Source organism: Dermacentor albipictus, chromosome 1 (assembly GCF_038994185.2).
Source record: "Dermacentor albipictus isolate Rhodes 1998 colony chromosome 1, USDA_Dalb.pri_finalv2, whole genome shotgun sequence".
Taxonomy (NCBI): Eukaryota; Metazoa; Arthropoda; class Arachnida; order Ixodida; family Ixodidae; genus Dermacentor; species Dermacentor albipictus.
In genome coordinates, this window is record NC_091821.1 from 91,892,757 (window position 1) to 91,910,904 (window position 18,148).

At 50.7% G+C, this 18,148-nt stretch overlaps 1 protein-coding gene across 1 annotated transcript; it reads right to left on the minus strand.

Moving 5' to 3' along the window:
- Nucleotides 1-3,155: 3,155 nt before the first annotated feature.
- LOC135902675 (uncharacterized) lies at nucleotides 3,156-6,238 on the minus strand. The gene is made up of 2 exons (XM_065432888.1): nucleotides 5,138-6,238; nucleotides 3,156-5,029 (listed from the first exon to the last, which is right to left on the minus strand). Exon 1 carries the CDS (start codon nucleotides 6,033-6,035, stop codon nucleotides 5,142-5,144), a length of 894 nt encoding a protein of 297 aa, XP_065288960.1. The 5' UTR covers nucleotides 6,036-6,238; the 3' UTR covers nucleotides 3,156-5,029; nucleotides 5,138-5,141.
- Between the last annotated feature and the right edge of the window lie 11,910 nt (nucleotides 6,239-18,148).

Below are 18,148 nucleotides of genomic sequence, written 5' to 3' on the forward strand. Positions count from 1 at the left end.
GAAGTCGCAGACCCTGTCGTTTGAGACATCGCGGGCCTCACAATATAAATCATATGGTTCAAACATCACATTCGGACCCTCAACTCGCTCAAGAAGGCACTAGAGGTTAAATCGAATTCAAACTTTTCACCTTTTGACCAGGCGAGGACGACAGCGCAGATATTGACATTTCCGCCATGCTTTGAGACTTCTTGGCGGGCATCTTCAGCAGTTTGGACCTTTTTTTGTTATTATTAAAGGACGCCGAGCGAGCATCACGTTCATTTTAACGCCGGGGGCGTAGGTGCTGAGTGTCAGCTGTATATGTATTTTAGAAATCATTACACCTTTCACGGCTTCTATCCCACCGTTTAGCCGCTTTGCCGGCGTGGCCACCACAGGCTACATTAGGTGATATTGTGACGAGACAACATGCCTCGATACCATCTGGCTTCAAGCCTGCGATACGCCCAACATCGGCATTGTGGAGCCTGCGGCAAATTCACAGGTGCCTTTCTGTTGCTGACATTGTTAAGAAGGAAAGCTTGTCACCTCTAGCCCCGAAGCAGTTGTCTGCTTCTCCCAACCTAGCCTCACGATTCGAAAGCAGCCCTGTAAACTCTGCAGTTTGCCCTGCGTCATGGATTGCACAAGCCGCTAGTGTGCGAAGTCGCAATTTCGCAGAGCATCGATTGCGATAGCACATTAGTAGGCAGCTATTCGAAGTAAGGATAGTAGTTTTATCGGCCGCAGAAACTTGTAAGCATCTTACTCATCAAATTAACAAGCATGGCGTCACGCGCACACAAAAAAACATTAACACATCTCTCTCGATGAACACTCACACTCGTTGTCTAAACGCTGTAGTGAGGAAGGGCGGCAGCAGAGGCGAAAGAATTGACGTTCGTTCTACTCAAACCCCTTAAACTTCGTAAAGTAGTGCCATGCTTTGAAAAATGCCGCCTCCTCCTTACACACTCTGGCCTAGGCCGACGCCGCGTCGCTATTGGCCTAATAGCATCACGTGGTCCCTCGCGCCATGCATCAGCGCCATTTTAGCTCGAGAAGCGTCTCCGGAGTGGCGAGGAGCGCATCTTGGCGCCGTTGCTACGCTCGAGCAGTGTAGGCGGCGCCACAGTCGAGGAGGCAGCGTGAAAGAGAGGAGAAACGAGAAGTGATGGCGGAGGAGCAGAGTGTCGCTACTTTATGAAGTTTAAGGGGTTTTACGTTATACCTCTTGCTACTATCGCTTCCACGCAAACTAACTGGTGAGAACACAGCGCAATACGCAGCGCTGCCAGAGTAGAACGTCCCCTCTTTCCCCTCCCCCAAGTGCCTTGCGGACGATGGAAGACGGCGCGCTTCTTCCCAACTTTTCTCCTTGCACGCGCAAAATTGAGCCACCATCGTCGGCTTACCCTCGCAAGCTATCACTCGCGTATACAGCATACGCCGCGTGGTTACGGTGTTATCTTACATGGACTTTGTAAGGCGCGTCACAGCGAATGTGCACGGTCATCGAGTGAGATCTGTTCATGTTTGCTTGCGTGCGCGTGACACCTTGCGGGTTAATTTAATTGGTAAGCGAATGTTTAGAAGTTTATGCGGCCAATAAAACTGCTATCCTTACTTTGCATCGTTGTCTACTAATTTGCTGTCACAGATAGATGCTTTGCCTTTCGGGTGGAACTGCGACTTTTTTCACTATTCAGATGACATGCAGTTACTAACAAAGCATGCACGTTACTTCAAAGCTGCTGAGTGACACGAATCAAGGCAAGTGCTGCTAAATGTTTCTGCTCAAAGGGCGGCTCAGCAACAACCAACTGAAGCCTACAGACTATGATACGTAAAACTCATACGTAAAACTGCATACGTAAAGCTGATTACCTTTGATTTTTTTAAATGTCGGAGTAATGAGAAAAGGTGGAAAAATGGGAATGAAAGTGGAAGAGACGGCCACTTGCCACAAATCAGAGGCGTGCACACAATCTCCCCATCACGCGCGCGGTGCTCCCCATTTCATTTGCGCGACGGCCGTCACTCCGTGCTGCTTTTTTGCGTATTTGATCATGTGTAGCATGCCTAGTCAGCGCCACTCTATGCCAAGGATGCAGAACATCCGTTCAGCTGCAGTGCGTGCGTGTGTGTGTGTGTGTGTGCGTGTGCCTGCGTGTGTGTGCGTGTGCGTGTGCCTGCGTGTGTGGTGTACGGCGTGTATGTGTGTGCGTGTGTGCGCGCGGTAGTGTGTGTGTGTACATGCGTGCATGTAGGTGTGTATGTGCGTGAGTGTGTGTGCGCGTGTGCGCGCATGTGTGCGCGCGCGTGTGTGTGTGCGTGCGTGCGTCCTTGCGCGTGCGTGCTTGTGTGCGTGCGTGTGCTTGTGTGTGTGTGTGTGTGTGCGTGGTTGCTTGCTTGCTTGCTTGCGTGCGTCCGTCCGTCCGTCCATGTGTGTGTGTGTGTGTGTGTGTGCGTGTGTGCGCGCGTGTGTGTGTGTTTGTCTGTGTCCGTGCATGCATGTGTCTGTGTGTATGAGCGAGCACACATTACAGAGGCCCTTGCGATGAGTTGCTTTTGACCTAAACAGGTTACCTGTAAGTGTATTCGGTAATTTATTGTACTATCAGCATTAAAGAATGGGACCTGTGCCAATGGTGGAATGTGCCCCTGTCCCCCCCCCCCCCTACAGTCACATCACGACTGGACTTCTGTTATCATAGCTGCAACTTTGCATTCGATCACGAACTGTGCGTCCCCGCTGTTCCATAACAACGCCGAGGCGCAAGCTCCCTCTTAAGGCTACATCTTGATAGTCGTCAACGTATAGGCTTCGAAGAAAAAGTTTCGCATTTAATGTTCGGCTTACGTTGGTCGAACCATGTTGTGTACAAGTTCGACGTAACAAAGGGGAGACTAGATATAAACCCAAGCTAAGCAGCACCTCGTGCAGCAAAATAACTGTTTCATTTCTGTGAGAAGACACCAGACGCAAAAGTAGAAAAAAATCACGAGGGAAGCTCAAGGAAGACCTAGGTTCAATAAATGTAGGCGCTGACCAAAATGATAAATTAATTTAACTAGGCAAACATGCATTACTCCCTTGATATCTGAGAATAAACACGTGACAATGGAAAAAAAACGAAATTAAAATGGGCTAAGGGTTATTATTTCTTAGATACATATGTCACGAAACTGTATCCTGCTTCGCGGCTGTTCTTGATTACCACAGCCCGCTGTGTTTGGTGTAAGCAGATCAGAATTTTCCACTGAGTGCCAAGGCAGCACGGCACCCACTCTGGATGGTGGCAGGGAGGGAGGCAGCGTCTTGTGGCGACCGTCGAGGGCAGGATCTGCGGGACTTGAGACTTCTCAGCAAACCGGTCAGCTAGGCTAGCTCGACCAGGGCCCGCTCGCTGATGCCCATGAGGACAGCCACGGTTAAGGACTGACGTTGAGCGCTTGGAACATCCATCAGTGACTTCAGCAGGCGCCAAGCTCGAGCCCCATCTGGATTGTGACTGATGGTGGAGCAGAGGCTCTCCCAGCTTTGCCGTCTGCGTCGTTGGGCGTGGCGGCGACAGACAGCATCCACGAGGTGGTAGGCCGTCCATTGTTGCGGAAGCATGGTGCACCGGGCCCTGCGCTCCACACGGCCCCGAGCAGCTCGCAGTTCTAAATGGCGTATATCCGGAACTGGTTTGCCCTCCGGGACAGCAGAGCGTATGGTAGCGGCATTGGCGCACTCCACGATCATTTGCCACAAATCCCCGTCGTAGTCCGCCTGCTGGCAGAGCTCACGGAAGGCTTTCCAGTTGACTGTGAGGTACTCTCTGCTCCTGGAGGACTTGCCTCGAAAAGGAGACAGGAGCAGAGGAAGATGGTCGGAACGTCAGGTGTCAGGAAGCATCTCCCAGCTGTACCGGTAGTCCTCTGTGGTCTGGCTCAGGTCGATTGCCGTCTGTGTTGGACGAGCTCCACGCCGGATGAAAGTGGGGGCGCCAGTGTTTAGAATCTGCAGGCCGTGTTGGTCAGCAGCATCTCATAGTGCCTTGCCATGAGGACAGCAGTGCCGGCCACCCCAGGCTGTGTGGTGGGCATTGAAATCGCCATAGAGGACGAAGTCTTTGCCCAGGTGGCTAGCCAAACGCAGCAGGCAGGAGGGGTCCCAAGGCTGGCCGGGTCGGACATACACACGGGCGACAGTAGTGTTTACGCCCCCGATGCGTACGCGCACTGCACAGCACTCAAACGGTCCGCCAGTCAGGTCAGCCACTTGTATCTCCACCTGGGGTAGCTCTCGCCTCACGTACACTGCGCAGCGGGGAGCTCCTTGCTGATGTGTGTCATCGAGGCAGGGGGCGGCCTGGCATGACTCCTGTGAGCAGGAAGTGCGAGCACTGCAGCCCACGTAGCCTGGCAGTCGCAGCTTCTCTGCAGCAGTGTATACCTCCTGCAGAGCAAGCACATCATATTCACTCTGCAGCAGATGTAGCGAGAGCTCCGCATGCCGCCGCCGCAGTGAGTTGACGTTCCACTGGAGAACACTTGGACGGCGGCGGTCCTTCCTTGTAGCAGAGGAATCAGCCATGTTGGGTGGTCTGGTTCTGGAGTACCACTGCCTGTAGGCAGATGGCGTGGAGAGGGTGGTCAGCAGGAAGCATGGTGCTGACTGCCTGCATAGTCAGCAGCAGGTTCGCCACCAGCTGTTCCACGGTTGTCTCAGGGGAGCGGTAGGGGGTGTGGTCGAAAGGACAGCAGTGGCCTGCGGCACCGGACGTTGGGAGCTGCGTGGAGCTGGTACCGGACGCCTTGAAGGATCAGCGATGCCCTTGACTGCGTTTGCATAGGAGCGCGGCGAGGGTGTGGTGGCCTGCTCCAACTGGCTCTCCGCACGGACCGCTGCCTGGACAGTGCAATGGTGGAGGACGCCATGATGGTGGCCACCCGTCGTTCCTCCTGCTGCTTAGGACAGGCCGGAGTGTCCGCGGTGTGGGCGCCACCGCAGTTCACACAGCGGACTGTCTGGCAAGGGGAGCCTTCAGGGTGGCTCCTGCGACAGGAAATGCAGCCTGTCGGCCATTTGCAGCTCTCCACCACGTGACCGAAACGACCGCATTGCCGACACCCTGAACCTGAACCAGAGCTTGGAAATGCTCACTTGTTCAAGGGGGGACCGGCCCCGCAAACCGTATGGTCCCCGTGCTGCCGTCCTTTGTTGCCGTGAAGACTGGAACGGAAGACTCGATGGCCTCCAGCAGGTCCTTGTCAGCAGGCATCCCGTCCATCCCGTGTATGTAGCCGGTGCTCTTTCCACGCTCAGCCGGCAGGCAGGCCGTCACTGGAATGCCATGGAGCTCGGTGACTGCCAGCAGCTCCTCAAGGCATGCCCGAGTGGTCGTATCGGCGGCCACGATGTTGCGTTTGTGGTTCACACAAACTGCAGCAACACCTGGTCGCGCAGAGAGTGCCGCCGTGAGTGTGAGGCGCGGGGCACTCCGGAAAGCTCCACCCGGTGCAGATGAGCGGAAAAGCACCGTGCCGGTGACCGCAGGATTGACTGGGAGTGCTGCATTCTCCAAAGCCCTTGCACGGCGCCGATTTCCTTTCGACAGGACCAGCTGGAAGTCATCCCCAGGTGGCTCACGAGCTGAGAGTTCCTCACGCTCCACTGCCTTTGTAGTGGCTGCAGTCTCAGGAGCACACTGCGAGGAGTTGGTCACACGGGAAGTAGAAGCTTCTGAAGCGGTAGAAGTGTGTTTCTTCGACTTCTTCTGCTGCTGCTTCTTCTTCTTCTTCCGCAGGTTCTGCTGTGCAGGTATCTGGTGTGGTGGGCCCTTCAGGAACTTTGACGCGAGGGTCTTGTCCGGAAGCACCGACGGTGCCGAAACCCTCGGATTGGGAGTGTGCGCTGCAGCAGTCGTGGTAGCAGGCAGCGTATCCCCAAAGCTAGCAGACGACGTGTCTGTGGCTGCAGTCGCGCCCTTGCTTCGAGGGAGTGCGAGGGAAGCGGCCGGCACCTTGTTGACAGGCCGAGAGACTGCGTCCGTACTCTCCATCGGGAGGGGAGCCGCAGCAGACGACACTGTTCTGGTGGCCGCAGCGTCATCTTGTGCGTCAGGCAGGGGGGAGGTAGCGACCGTCTCTACGGCGTGTCGGGAGATGTTGCCGCCGTTATCCGTTCTTTCAACTTGATCGTCGGGAGATTCGTCGAGAGAAACGCGCTTCTCCGAGTGGGGAGGAACGCACGGTGCCTGCTTGCGAGGGCCGGTCACCCCCTCGTCCTCGCTCTCGATTTCGCGAGCGCGTTTCCGCGAGCTCGATTGGTCCATCTCTTCTTCTTCGTCTCAAGAGCTGGGCAGCGGGACTGTGACCCTTTCACCAAGGGTACCGTCCTGCGTCAGAGACAGGGTGTTCACCGGTGTCGGCTCCACAGCTACTGAAGGGGCCGCCGGGGTCCTGGTACTGTCAAGTGGGGCCCCAGGCTGGGCGGCAACCGCAGGGTGAGAGGTAGCGGCTTGCTTTTTTAGGCACTTGTCAACAATGTGCTCTGCGTGGCGCTGAAGCTCTTCTCTTGCTTTGAGCTTTTGCAGGGTTGAAGGCACGAGAGTCACGAACGATGTGGTCGCGTGGCGTCGGTGGCCCATGTCTAGCATAACTTGCGAAGTTCGTCACAGCAATCAAACAAGTTTGCGCTGGAATGTGTCAATCGGTTTCCACCGGGCGCTGGTATGAAGGCGCTAGCCCAAATACACTAACGCAACGGGCACCATTGGAAATCCCGGCATCGGTCCAGTAACGCATACGATCACCACTGCTACAGCGTAAAGATCGCTCAGCAAAGGTTAAACTTTTTTCGAAGACCTTTCACAAGGCCTTCACGTCTCCGCAAAGAGAGCCTAAGAATATTCCTCTCTCTCTCTCTCTCTCTCTCCCTATATATATATATATATATATATATATATATATATATATATATATATATATATATATAATATCGAATAATGATAATAATAATAATAAAGTTTATTGATAGCATTTTACGATATTGGTACGATGCCTTTCAAGGGGACTATGAAATGTCTGCCGTATGTAGAAACCGTAATCTGCTGAAATATTCCACGTCGATGCTTACACCTATAGTCTTTCCAATATAGAATTTTGGAAACACGAAGCACGCATTCGGTGAGTAACAAAGATGTGATTGTGTCTCCTTGCCTTATAGTTAACGAGAACTTTTCTGTTTTTCTTGCGAAGAATTAAGGTTGCCGTGGAATCTGTTGGTGTTACTAAATATATTGTTACGTGTTATCTTTTCTCTACTACTTGACTGCATGATGTCTCCAAGACGATTATTATCTCTACTAAATCGTAAGCCTTTTCTTAATATATGAATGTCGTATTGGTCTAATTAAAGATGTCCATTGCTTCAGCATACTAAGTAAAAACATGAATGTGCAAGCTGGTTTTATGTCTGGCGCCTAAGCTTCGTTGTGGCAGCTGCCAGCAAAAAAAAAATAATAATCAATAATGCAGTGCTTAAGTACGACGCCTTTGCCCTTCTCATGTGATTCCAGCACAGTGTATCCTGCATAAGCAGTGTTTCTTCGATAAAAGCAGGCTCGTTGTCCACCTGCGCCAGCGCAAACAGATCGAATAGCAACTTTGTTCCTTCTTTTTTGGGGGCAAAACACCAACTTATTCCAGGTTTCGTGTGCTTTGATGTTGAGTGGTGTGCATGTGTTCATTCGTGCGTGCGTGTGTGTGTGTGTGTGCATGCGTGTTTGTGTGTGTGTGGGGGGGGGGTACCTTTACTAGTGTAAATGTGAATAATGCCCATCGGTCGCAATAAAAACGCGAAATCCCACAAAAGAAGGTGTATCACACAGGCGTACGCCTGTGAGATAGAGCTCTCGTCTGCTTGGGAAACAAGGAACCACATCAAGAAGCGCAGCAAGAACACTTCCAAGAACAAGTAAACGAGCGAAAGTGTAAAATAACTATTTCTAGTAGCGTTTTAGTTCTGGAATAAATACAGAGTAACATACATTTGCGGAATAATCACAGTTCTTCTGGATCCCTCGTGTATTGCTTACCAAGTTAAGTGCCAAAACCGACTCGCATTATTATTTGGGAAGTCGCGTAACGATGCGTGGCTGCCAGTCCCCTACAGCCGCGCAGAGCGCAGGACGCTGCGGTTCTAGGCGTACTCCATCCACCACGGAATGCTAGAAAAACACCCACATAAGCATAGCAGAGAAGTAGCTACGTCAGTTGGTTAGGCTGATAACGGTTGAAGCGTCATTCAAGACACACGAAATTCTTCTCCATTTCCTGCGGCGTTTTCTCTACCACCTTATTAAATAAAAAGGTGGAGATCCAGAAATAGTTTTTCAAGCAAAGGTTAGATTTGTTAATCTTCGTTTGCCGTTCCTGTTTGGCTGTTGCCTCGGCTCTCTCCTTTACTAGAGCACTTAATTTCTCCACTCCTTGCGACTATTGTTTCCAGTTAAGAATTTTGCATGAGAAGTGCTGTATAATTACAGAAAAACCAGACTAGGTAACGGGTGACATTCATATTGCTTATGGGTTTAACGGTTATTGCAAGGTTTGATCATGGACGCTGTTTCGCATGATTTAATTTTCCACCTTATGTAATCTATATCATGGCTATGCGGTTCCGAGGATATGCCAGCGTCGCGATGAGCCTTCACTCCAGAAAATAATGAAGCAAAAGGAAAAGTTAAACGCAACTGGCATTAGCCAGTTTTAGAATAGCGTCTGTTGCCTTACGTATACGTTTTACGTAATCACCTTTGCGGGAGGTGACGGTGCGCGTCCGTTCAAGACTTTTAGTTTACCATACGGGAACGCGAACGCAACGATGTCGTTATAAAACAGGGTGCCGTCTGGTGTCTCGCACCAAACTTATCCAAGCCAAGACAATCCATTACGAATCATCCTGTTGCTGCTATGCCAAAGCGTCTCGTTGCGTACGGGCGCCGAAATCGCCGAGCAATCTCAGAAATTGGACGTGCTATGCGCTAATAACTAACCTTTCAGGTGAGTTTAAAAAAAGCGAAAGCTCACTTCAATAGCTACTGGCAATTAATGCTAGTCAGATCGCGGCCATCACGAGAATTCACGCTGAAGCGGGAGCCAATGGTGCCGCCATATTCGACAACGCTATTTCTTAGCGTACGTAAACATTCGAACCTTAAACTCGCCAAATCGACAGTTTTAGTTTAGCGTACGCAACTATAGCGCACGCTATACGCTATAATATAGCGTACGCTAAGCAGCACACGTTTTCTACAATTTTAGTTGGCCGGCGATATTTTCCGATCTCCGAGGCCATATTCCGTAGTTGCGGCTATTTCGCGCTTGTAGCGATAGGTGGCGCTGACAACTCAAATGTCAACGCCACCGCTAGGATATCAGGCAGGATAGTAGCAAGAGTTTGGTGGCGCAACCCACCGCCCCGTTCCAAAGGGGACGCTCATAACATCCATCCATCCATCCATTTCGTTAGGCTTCGCATCGTTCGAAACGAGAAGCGATATCGAAAACACCACGAGCTTATCCATAATACTCTGTCGTCGAAGCGGCCTGAGACTAAGCGAAAGCTGTTTACACAGTCATTTGCTACGAACGAAGTGCATTTTACAAAAGCAACGCCAAATTCAATTCGAAGCGGGCAGCCGGGATCGCCGCCATGTTTCCCGCAATCTCCGCAAACCCCGCAAAAACGCAAACGCTAACTCGTTTGCATTGCGTACGCCCGCTTTGCCCGCTATTTCGTTTAGCGTTCAGCGCATGCGCAGTGACGACCCGCTATTTTTTAGCGTACGCAATGGTATAGCGTACGCTACGTTATCATAGCGCACGTAAACTGCAGAAACCCAATAACGTTCAGAGCATGCGCAGTGATGACAATAGAGACTTTTAGCTTGTACGCTATTCCGGTAAACGGGAGCGGTTTGGGCGGATTACCGGATGGTCGGGGCGTAAACGTGAGCGGTGAAGCCGCCTGGTGTTGTAGAGCTCAACCAGACAAACGTATAGCTAAAACTGCAGTAACTCACCATATCCTGCTTCTCCACTCGTGCAAATTTTTGGCAGCGGCCTAATTGTGAACACGCGATTACGCCACTGTCGAAAATTTACCCCAGCAGCTAAGCAGAATACAGTAATTAGCTCTGTGTTCGTGTGGTTGAGCTTTGCGCCACCAGCTGGTGCCACCGATCGGGCCGCTCACCTTGACGCCCCCGCTAAACCGGAAAACCGCCCGCGCTTGCCCGAATACCGGACACGCTGAAAGTCCCTACTGCTATTTCTTTACGTACGTAATACGTTTACGTTTGGCTGCAAACGCTAAACTAAAACTGTTTGTCTCCGGCCGCAACTCGTTCCACGAGAACGGGCCAGCTGACTACGAACTGAATCCCTTTCCTGGTCACTGGATCAGTCTAAACAAAGAAGGCTAAAGAAGCAACAGAGATGCGCGTGCCTGTTGCAATAGATGGTGATAACTGAACGTATATCGAGTTAATCGTGCGGGCACCGAATCGATGAGAAAACTGACCTACACACCCAAGGAGATGCAAATACCTACCATCATCCAAAAGAAGTGAAAAAGGCCGCAAAATGTTGACCGCCGAATAGCTGTCAAGTCTCAAGAATGATTTGGTGGCGCTTTAGTGCCCGGTATGTATGTATGTATGTATGTATGTATGTATGTATGTATGTATGTATGTATGTATGTATGTATGTATGTATGTATGTATGTATGTATGTATGTATGTATGTATGTATGTATGTGTATGTATGTATGTATGTATGTATGTATGTATGTATGTATGTATCTGCGCTTGCTTGCGTGTGCGTGCGTGTGAAGAGTGTTCTTCCAATACACTCGAAGCTTGGCTATTTCATAGGGACCACATTGACAGACTTGGGATCCTTTTTATTAGCTATGACGTTCCTCTCCAACACACACTCGTTTTATTTTTGCGACAAGTCGAGGACATTTAAAAACCAATCTGTTCTATTTAGTTAACATCGGTAATATGAGTAGTACTAGAAACATGGCATGGCAAGGGAAAACAAAGGTATTTTAGAGCGAAGGTGCTCAATTCTTGCACATCATTCTGTCGACTCGCACCAGCGCATTTTTTTCTCATGTTTCTGATACTGTGCAACATACCACATGAAAACGTTTAGTACAGTTCATGCAAATGTTGCCCGCACCGAGGTTCCACCTCCCGACTGAACATCCTTTTATTTTCAAATGAAATCTGCTTCGCTGCAGCTGAAAATTCTTGCGCTGAAGCACAGCAAACTGCCACACGAAAATCTCATTTTAGCGAAGCGGTCAGCGAATGAGCATCTGACGCACCAAGCAAAACTAATGCGAGATTATTTGCGTTTGTAGCGTGTTATCTCTGGCAAGCAGCTTTCGAATGAACAAATCCGGCATAAGTATTTAGGAAGTACGTACAAAAGAAAATATATTGTAAGCTTTCCCATTACTTGTGCCGCTGTTTTATTAACGCACTACACAAATAAAATCATGTTCGCTTGCGCCGCATGAAATCAATATGGTACGATATCTTGAAGCAAATTTTCATTCGCTAGCTTGAAATGAAAGCTGCATTTTTCGCGAATCCTTGGAGTGGCAGCTTCTGGTTTTTTTACGCCTTCATCATGACGGTTGCGCATGGAAAGGCGTGCGTCAGCATCGACGATGCCATGAGGTTATAAATTCTTGAATATTACTTCAACGGAAAACTATTTGTGCTGCGCAAGAGTATAAAAAGGGTGATGAGATTAATCAGGACATGAGCAGCCCTTCTGTGGGGGCTCGTAGGGCCAGCATAATATGCAAGATGCCATAAACCCAAGAAGCCCATGCTCGTAACACACTAATCTGGTGTGTAGAGAAAAATTTCAGTAAAAGAGTGACAAGGCTAACTAGTGGTTTTGTCGTTACGGTACTCTTGATTAGATCACTTCATGAAGGAGTCGTGATTGGGGAGATTACTTTCTCGACAAGATTAGGAATATTTTTGTGAGATCTCACTTTCTTTGCAATTTGTATTCTTGGAGTTAATGCAGTCCATGCACTCTTCGTGCAGACACACGAAGTGGTGGCAATAAAAAGAGTTGCAGTTTCGCCTGAAAGGCGAAGCATTGATTGGGACAGCAAATTGGTAGATAGCAATGCGAAGTAAGGATAGTAGTTTTATTGGCCCTATAAACTAGTAAACAATCGACTACTAACTAAATTAAGAAGCACGGTGTCATTCGCGCACAGGTAAACATGAACACATCTTGCTCGATGACAGCGGAAACACGCTGTCAAAACGCTGGAGCGAAGAATCGCAGCAGGAGCCACGACCGAGTTAACCTCCGTGCATCTCTCGCTTTAACGCGAACGAAACGTCGAAAGCGCAGCGCGTATGAAGCTACCGGCCCTATATACGCTGTAGGGGTTGAGACGACGGACGTCGGGATGAAAACCCAAACTTGGGAGGGTTTATTCTACATTATGTACAGGGAGGTGAGCATCAATTAACAGTCGTACAGTCATTACGGGCCAGCAGCAACTCGGACGCTGCGGCCCGCGGCAAGAAGTTCGAGAGAGGTGAATCAGGGAATCAGGGCATGTCCCAGAATCCTCAGGTCTCTCTGGAAGGCTTCTTATAAACCCTTCGAGCACTGTAAGTCACGTCATGTTTCACCAATGGGAGAGTCCGCTCCGATGACGCCACTTTCAGCCAATGGTAGGCGCCCGTGTCGCGGTGTCGCACCTGGCGGCTCTCTGCGGTCTTGCCTCGCAGACTGGCAATCCACTTCTAGGCTGGAGAAGGAGGGGGGGCGCTCATGCTTCATTGCACAAGGGCCCACCTGCACCCGGTGGCTCGGCTCCGCAGCGGTAGCAGATGCCTTCTTCAAAGCCGAAGGGGGACGATTGAGCTCCATTGTACGAGGCCCCCTTCTAATCCCGGCGACGCACGAACTTGTTGGCACGTGAACTTGTTGCCTTAAACTTGTTTGCTCGGCCGCTTCTCTGGAATGCACTTTCCTGCTTCTGCATTCCTCAATTAGCTGTGCTGCAATCCGATGTGGTCTGGGGAACTCGAAGTAATCGCAGGAAACAGCTCCATATCTAACAGCTCGTCCTCGCCCCGGTTGTTCTGAATGGCCGGTGAACTCAATTCGCTGGCCAGGAGGAACGCTGAAAGAAGCTGCAGGGTACTGGGGTCGAGCCTCGTTTGACAACCCTCGGGATCCTGGGCCCTGGAGAACATACGTCAAACAAACCAAACAACACAGCGCCGCACCACGCGTAAGCGCAGGCTCTTCACCCCTGACTCGCCAGGCTATTACTGAGTCAAAATCAACCCTGATCTTTTAGTTCCCCAATTTTGACAAAACAGTTGTAACCACCCTTCCAAACAGCCATCCATTTCTCCTCGAATGCCGACAAGACCAGAGTACCATTGTTGTTGCAAAACAAAAGGGTCGTTGACGATGCAAACAACAAATGAAAACAGCCGAACATAACTCAAGTGGCCTAACCACACGAACAGCATGTTTCCAATCTATCGCAGTGGCGTACTTATCGCACGTATTGGTGCCACTGAACAATCTGGTCAACCTCACAAGTACGTAATCACAAGCGCACTAGCCTTGCGGTCACTAAACAAAACGCGTACTTGCGTTGTAGGCAAACTTTTCATTTACGCTTACTCACGTTTCTTCCCTGAAAGTCCTACAGGACACGTGACATAAACGAACAATTAAACTTGCGGGACTTACACACTCCGCAGAACTCTTAAAATAATGCGTCTTTTACTAACTCTTTCCACGCACGCTCACTAAAGAAGTCAGAATACGGCTGCCCTCAAAACACACCAGCAACCCAGTCATAAATCTGCTTCCTTCCGTCCACACAGGACACGCGCTAATGGAACTAAGAACGCTTCTCAATGCAAATGTTGCACTCACTGAAAATCTACGCGCTTAACCTTAGAAAATTCAAAAACGCTTAAAAAGAAAGAAGGTTAAATAACACACGCGCTTTACCATAGGCCTCTCAACAATAACCTTGACCTTCAGGTTACTCACGCTTACACAAAAAAAGAAAGCCCATATACTTATTAATGAGCATCTCGCGAGACTACATGTTTACTTAAAACGCATCTTTCAAATCTCGAGCTTCTCGAACGAAAACACAAACAAAGCTCATACGTTTACATATTGAAAGAAATCCTAGTCTCAAATCGCGAAAAACTTTCCGATGCTCAAAAATAAAAAAACAAGACACTCCATTTCTACGGAAGGGCTCTTCGCCTCCCTTCCAAACGCTTATGTCTGACTCATACTCTGAGCCGTCCTCGCGGTGGTCGCCGCTTGAAAGCTACTCTGGCTGCCGAGAGACAACAAAAGGGCTGATTCACTATCAGCTCGCCCAAGACGTTACGGTCGCCTGCCAATTTGCGTCCTCCCGCCCCGCTTTCAACACAAACTCGATTGACCGCGTCGCTACTCCCCACCTGGTCTCGTCCTGCCACCTTGCGTTTCTTCGAACTGCACGCTGAGCTGTGAAAAGAACTACGGAACGACGAGGAGCTTAACAGCCTCGTGCCCTTTGTCCGCGTCCGTGCAGAACATTCTTCGCCGTCCCCCTTTGACCGGTGGCTCGAACGTTTAGGATGCGTCAACATCGTCAGTGACGACCGCACCTTTCTTCTCCTCGCGCCCTGCCCATTTGGGGTTCTCGCCATCTTTGGCGGCGCTACATTAATTAGCGTCTTTCGGTCTTTACCGCGCTTCTTTTTACGGCGCTTTCTCTTTGCACTCGTTTTCATGTCGCCTTCTGCCTCGTGCTGGCCGGTACACATTTCGTCGGCCCGGATCGGCCTCTTACCCGCACAGTCTGAGTGATTTACATTTAAATCTACTCTCACTTTGCCTCGACTGGCGGACAGCCCAACCGACTCTGGCACAATGCAGCAGGCTTTACTCGAGTTAGACAGCTCGCACTCTTGCGAACTGCCCTCTACTACATTGCCCAGCTCACGCTGTGCATCGGCACACAGCCCGTCGGTATCGATCGCTGTCTCACGCGCACAGTCCGAATGATTATTAACTGAACCATCCCTCTCTAGGCTATCTAGACTGGCGGAGAGCCGCACCGATCCCTGAACAGTGCAGTTGTTCTCTCGTGGACTACGGAGCTCGCCATCCCGAGAACTACTCTCAACTGCATCGCTCAGCTCGCACTTCACTTCTGCACGCAGATCTGGCTCTACATGGGTGCTCGCGTCTGTCGCGTCAACAGTACCCTTTTCCTCGCTAGCAACCTCGCTAACCTTACCAGCGACGCACACACGCGGTAACTGTGCCAATTTGTTCGCAGCTGGCCTAGCTGTCTCCACAGTCATCTGTTGGCACAGCACCTCGTCGCTCTCACTCTGGCCTTTAACGGCCTCTGTTGCCACTAAGGCATCGTTAGCAGCTAGCCTTTTCCCTTCACTTATTAATCGGCAGCCAATCTCACAGGCACTACTCTTTTCGTCGGCTTCTGGCGAAAATCCGCTAGACACTTGCTCATTCTTTCGCTCTGTACTACCTACAGAATTCTCAGACAGCCGTTGTCTCTGTGCCAATAACTGATCACAATACTGTATCTCTTTGATCAGTGCTGCCTTCTCTCTCTCATACTTTTCCTCTCGCTCAAGCTAACGTTGATTCTCACGTTCGCGTGCCTTCTCACGTTCGTGACGCTGACACATAAGAGCAAGTTCTTGAAGCTCCTGCTTCCGTTCATTCTCGCGTTCTTCACGCTTAAGCTCACTCCTAAGCTCACGACGCTCCCGCAAACGTACACGACGCACACGCTCCCGTGGCTCCTGTATCACCTCCCAAGCAAGCTCAATGCTTTTGCCATCATTGCCACTATCGTTAATCGCCTTTATGATAGCTGGCGTTTTCATCCGTTCGTCCGCCTCAACTCCCAAATCGTCGCACACCAACAACAAGTCTAACCTCGTCAACCTTCTAAGATCCATGGCAGCTGCCCCGACAGGTGGTTAAAACTGTTTTCCTTAATTAATCTGTGCAAACACACAATGCAACAAACTCCCGATTCCCAGAACTATCAAAATGAACACACAGCATTTGAGTCTGGCGAATCATAAGGAAAAAAACCACGCGCTCACTTACGGTTGCAGCGCCCTGCCATCCGGTTCATTTGTCCGCTGTTGCCGGTTCCTCCGGACACCCTGGGTCGAAGGCTCGCTCCTTCTTCGCTACTCCCAGTTTCTTCGGACCTCTTTCGACGAAGGCTCTCTCTTCTTCGCTCTTCCCGGTTCCTTAGTATCTCTCTTGACGAAGGTTTATCCGTAGCGCTGCCACCAGCTGATGCATTCGGAGGCGATCCCACCGCTGTCAACCAGATGTCGGGGTTGAGGGACGGAGTTCGGGATGAAAAACCAAACTTTGGAGGTTTATTTTACATTATGTACAGGGAGGTGAGCGACAAGTAACAGTCGTACAGTCATTACGGGCCAGCAGCAACTCGGACGCTGCGGCCCGCGGCAAGAAGTTCGAGAGAGGTGAATCAGGGAATCAGGGCATGTCCCAGAATCCTCAGGTCTCTCTGGAAGGCTTCTTATAAACCCTTCGAGCACTGTAAGTCACGTCATGTTTCACCAATGGGAGAGTCCGCTCCGATGACGCCACTTTCAGCCAATGGTAGGCGCCCGTGTCGCGGTGTCGCACCTGGCGGCTCTCTGCGGTCTTGCCTCGCAGACTGGCAATCCACTTCTAGGCTGGAGAAGGAGGGGGGGCGCTCATGCTTCATTGCACAAGGGCCCACCTGCACCCGGTGGCTCGGCTCCGCAGCGGTAGCAGATGCCTTCTTCAAAGCCGAAGGGGGACGATTGAGCTCCATTGTACGAGGCCCCCTTCTAATCCCGGCGACGCACGAACTTGTTGGCACGTGAACTTGTTGCCTTAAACTTGTTTGCTCGGCCGCTTCTCTGGAATGCACTTTCCTGCTTCTGCATTCCTCAATTAGCTGTGCTGCAATCCGATGTGGTCTGGGGAACTCGAAGTAATCGCAGGAAACAGCTCCATATCTAACAACGCGCACTCTGCAAATATCGCAGGTCGCTTTGAAGACAAGGCCCGCGCATGCGCGCACTTTGCCCATGTCGCAGATCGCTTTCAAGATACGGCGCTCGTACGACCGTGCCATAAGCAGCAGCCGCCTGCGAGCGAGAGAGAGAAAGGCAGGCAGGTTAACCAGGGGTGCTATGCAGGATGCGCCGAGTTTCTCGTTCACCCGAGCTTTACCCGAGTTTGCTCGACGGCAGTCAGCGAATGGAGATAGCGCGGAACGCGCCGAAGGTGCAGGGAAAAAATTATGTAGACAAAAAGCCGCGTATGACAACATGAGCGCACCCTGCGCGGCACGTTGCTTCCACGTTTCAAGTGCAGAAGGCTGCAAAACGAAACGCGCCAGCGCCGCGTATTGTTATCAACGGATTATTGCAACTTAGCGATACCGTGACTGTCCCGCTGTCTGTCTGCACCCTTGCCGTGAGCCGCTTGCCACGCCTTTCCGGGGCGCGTCAAGGGCGTGCCTCATCTTTCGCGCACTGTCTTTCTATTCTGCGTCGAATGCGGACAGGGTACATGCGGCGCATTCTTGCACCTACACTTTCACTCAAACGAATACGTTAAAATACAACAAATAAAATAACAAACATTTTTATTTCTTTAGGTCTCTGTTTTTCGTTTTCAACGCTAGAAATTTGTGATGACAAACGGGGATCTAGCAAATTATTAAATTTTGCACTTCTTGCCGCGAGTGGCGACAGGGAGGCGAAAGCTTAGAAGCGGTACATTGAAGCTGGTCGCACGCACGAGGGCGTTCATACGGTGATAAGTCGCCTAGGGGCGCTGCAGTGCTATTCGCAACAAAGTCGGTCTTCATCCATGGAGGGTCATGGCCACTCTTTCTCTATTAGGGGAATAGAAACGCAGCGCCGCGGTACGGCTGTTCATCGCAGGCGCTTCACTAAGCAATTAAGGCCCCCGCTTTACCCACTGAAAACGACACAACAGCTGTCGCTGCCAAATGGCGGTATGTTATTTT

Coding starts and splice junctions, on each gene's coding strand:
- LOC135902675 (XM_065432888.1), bottom strand. CDS start 6,035: ATGGAGAGTACGGACGCAGTCTCTCGGCCTGTCAACAAGGTGCCGGCC.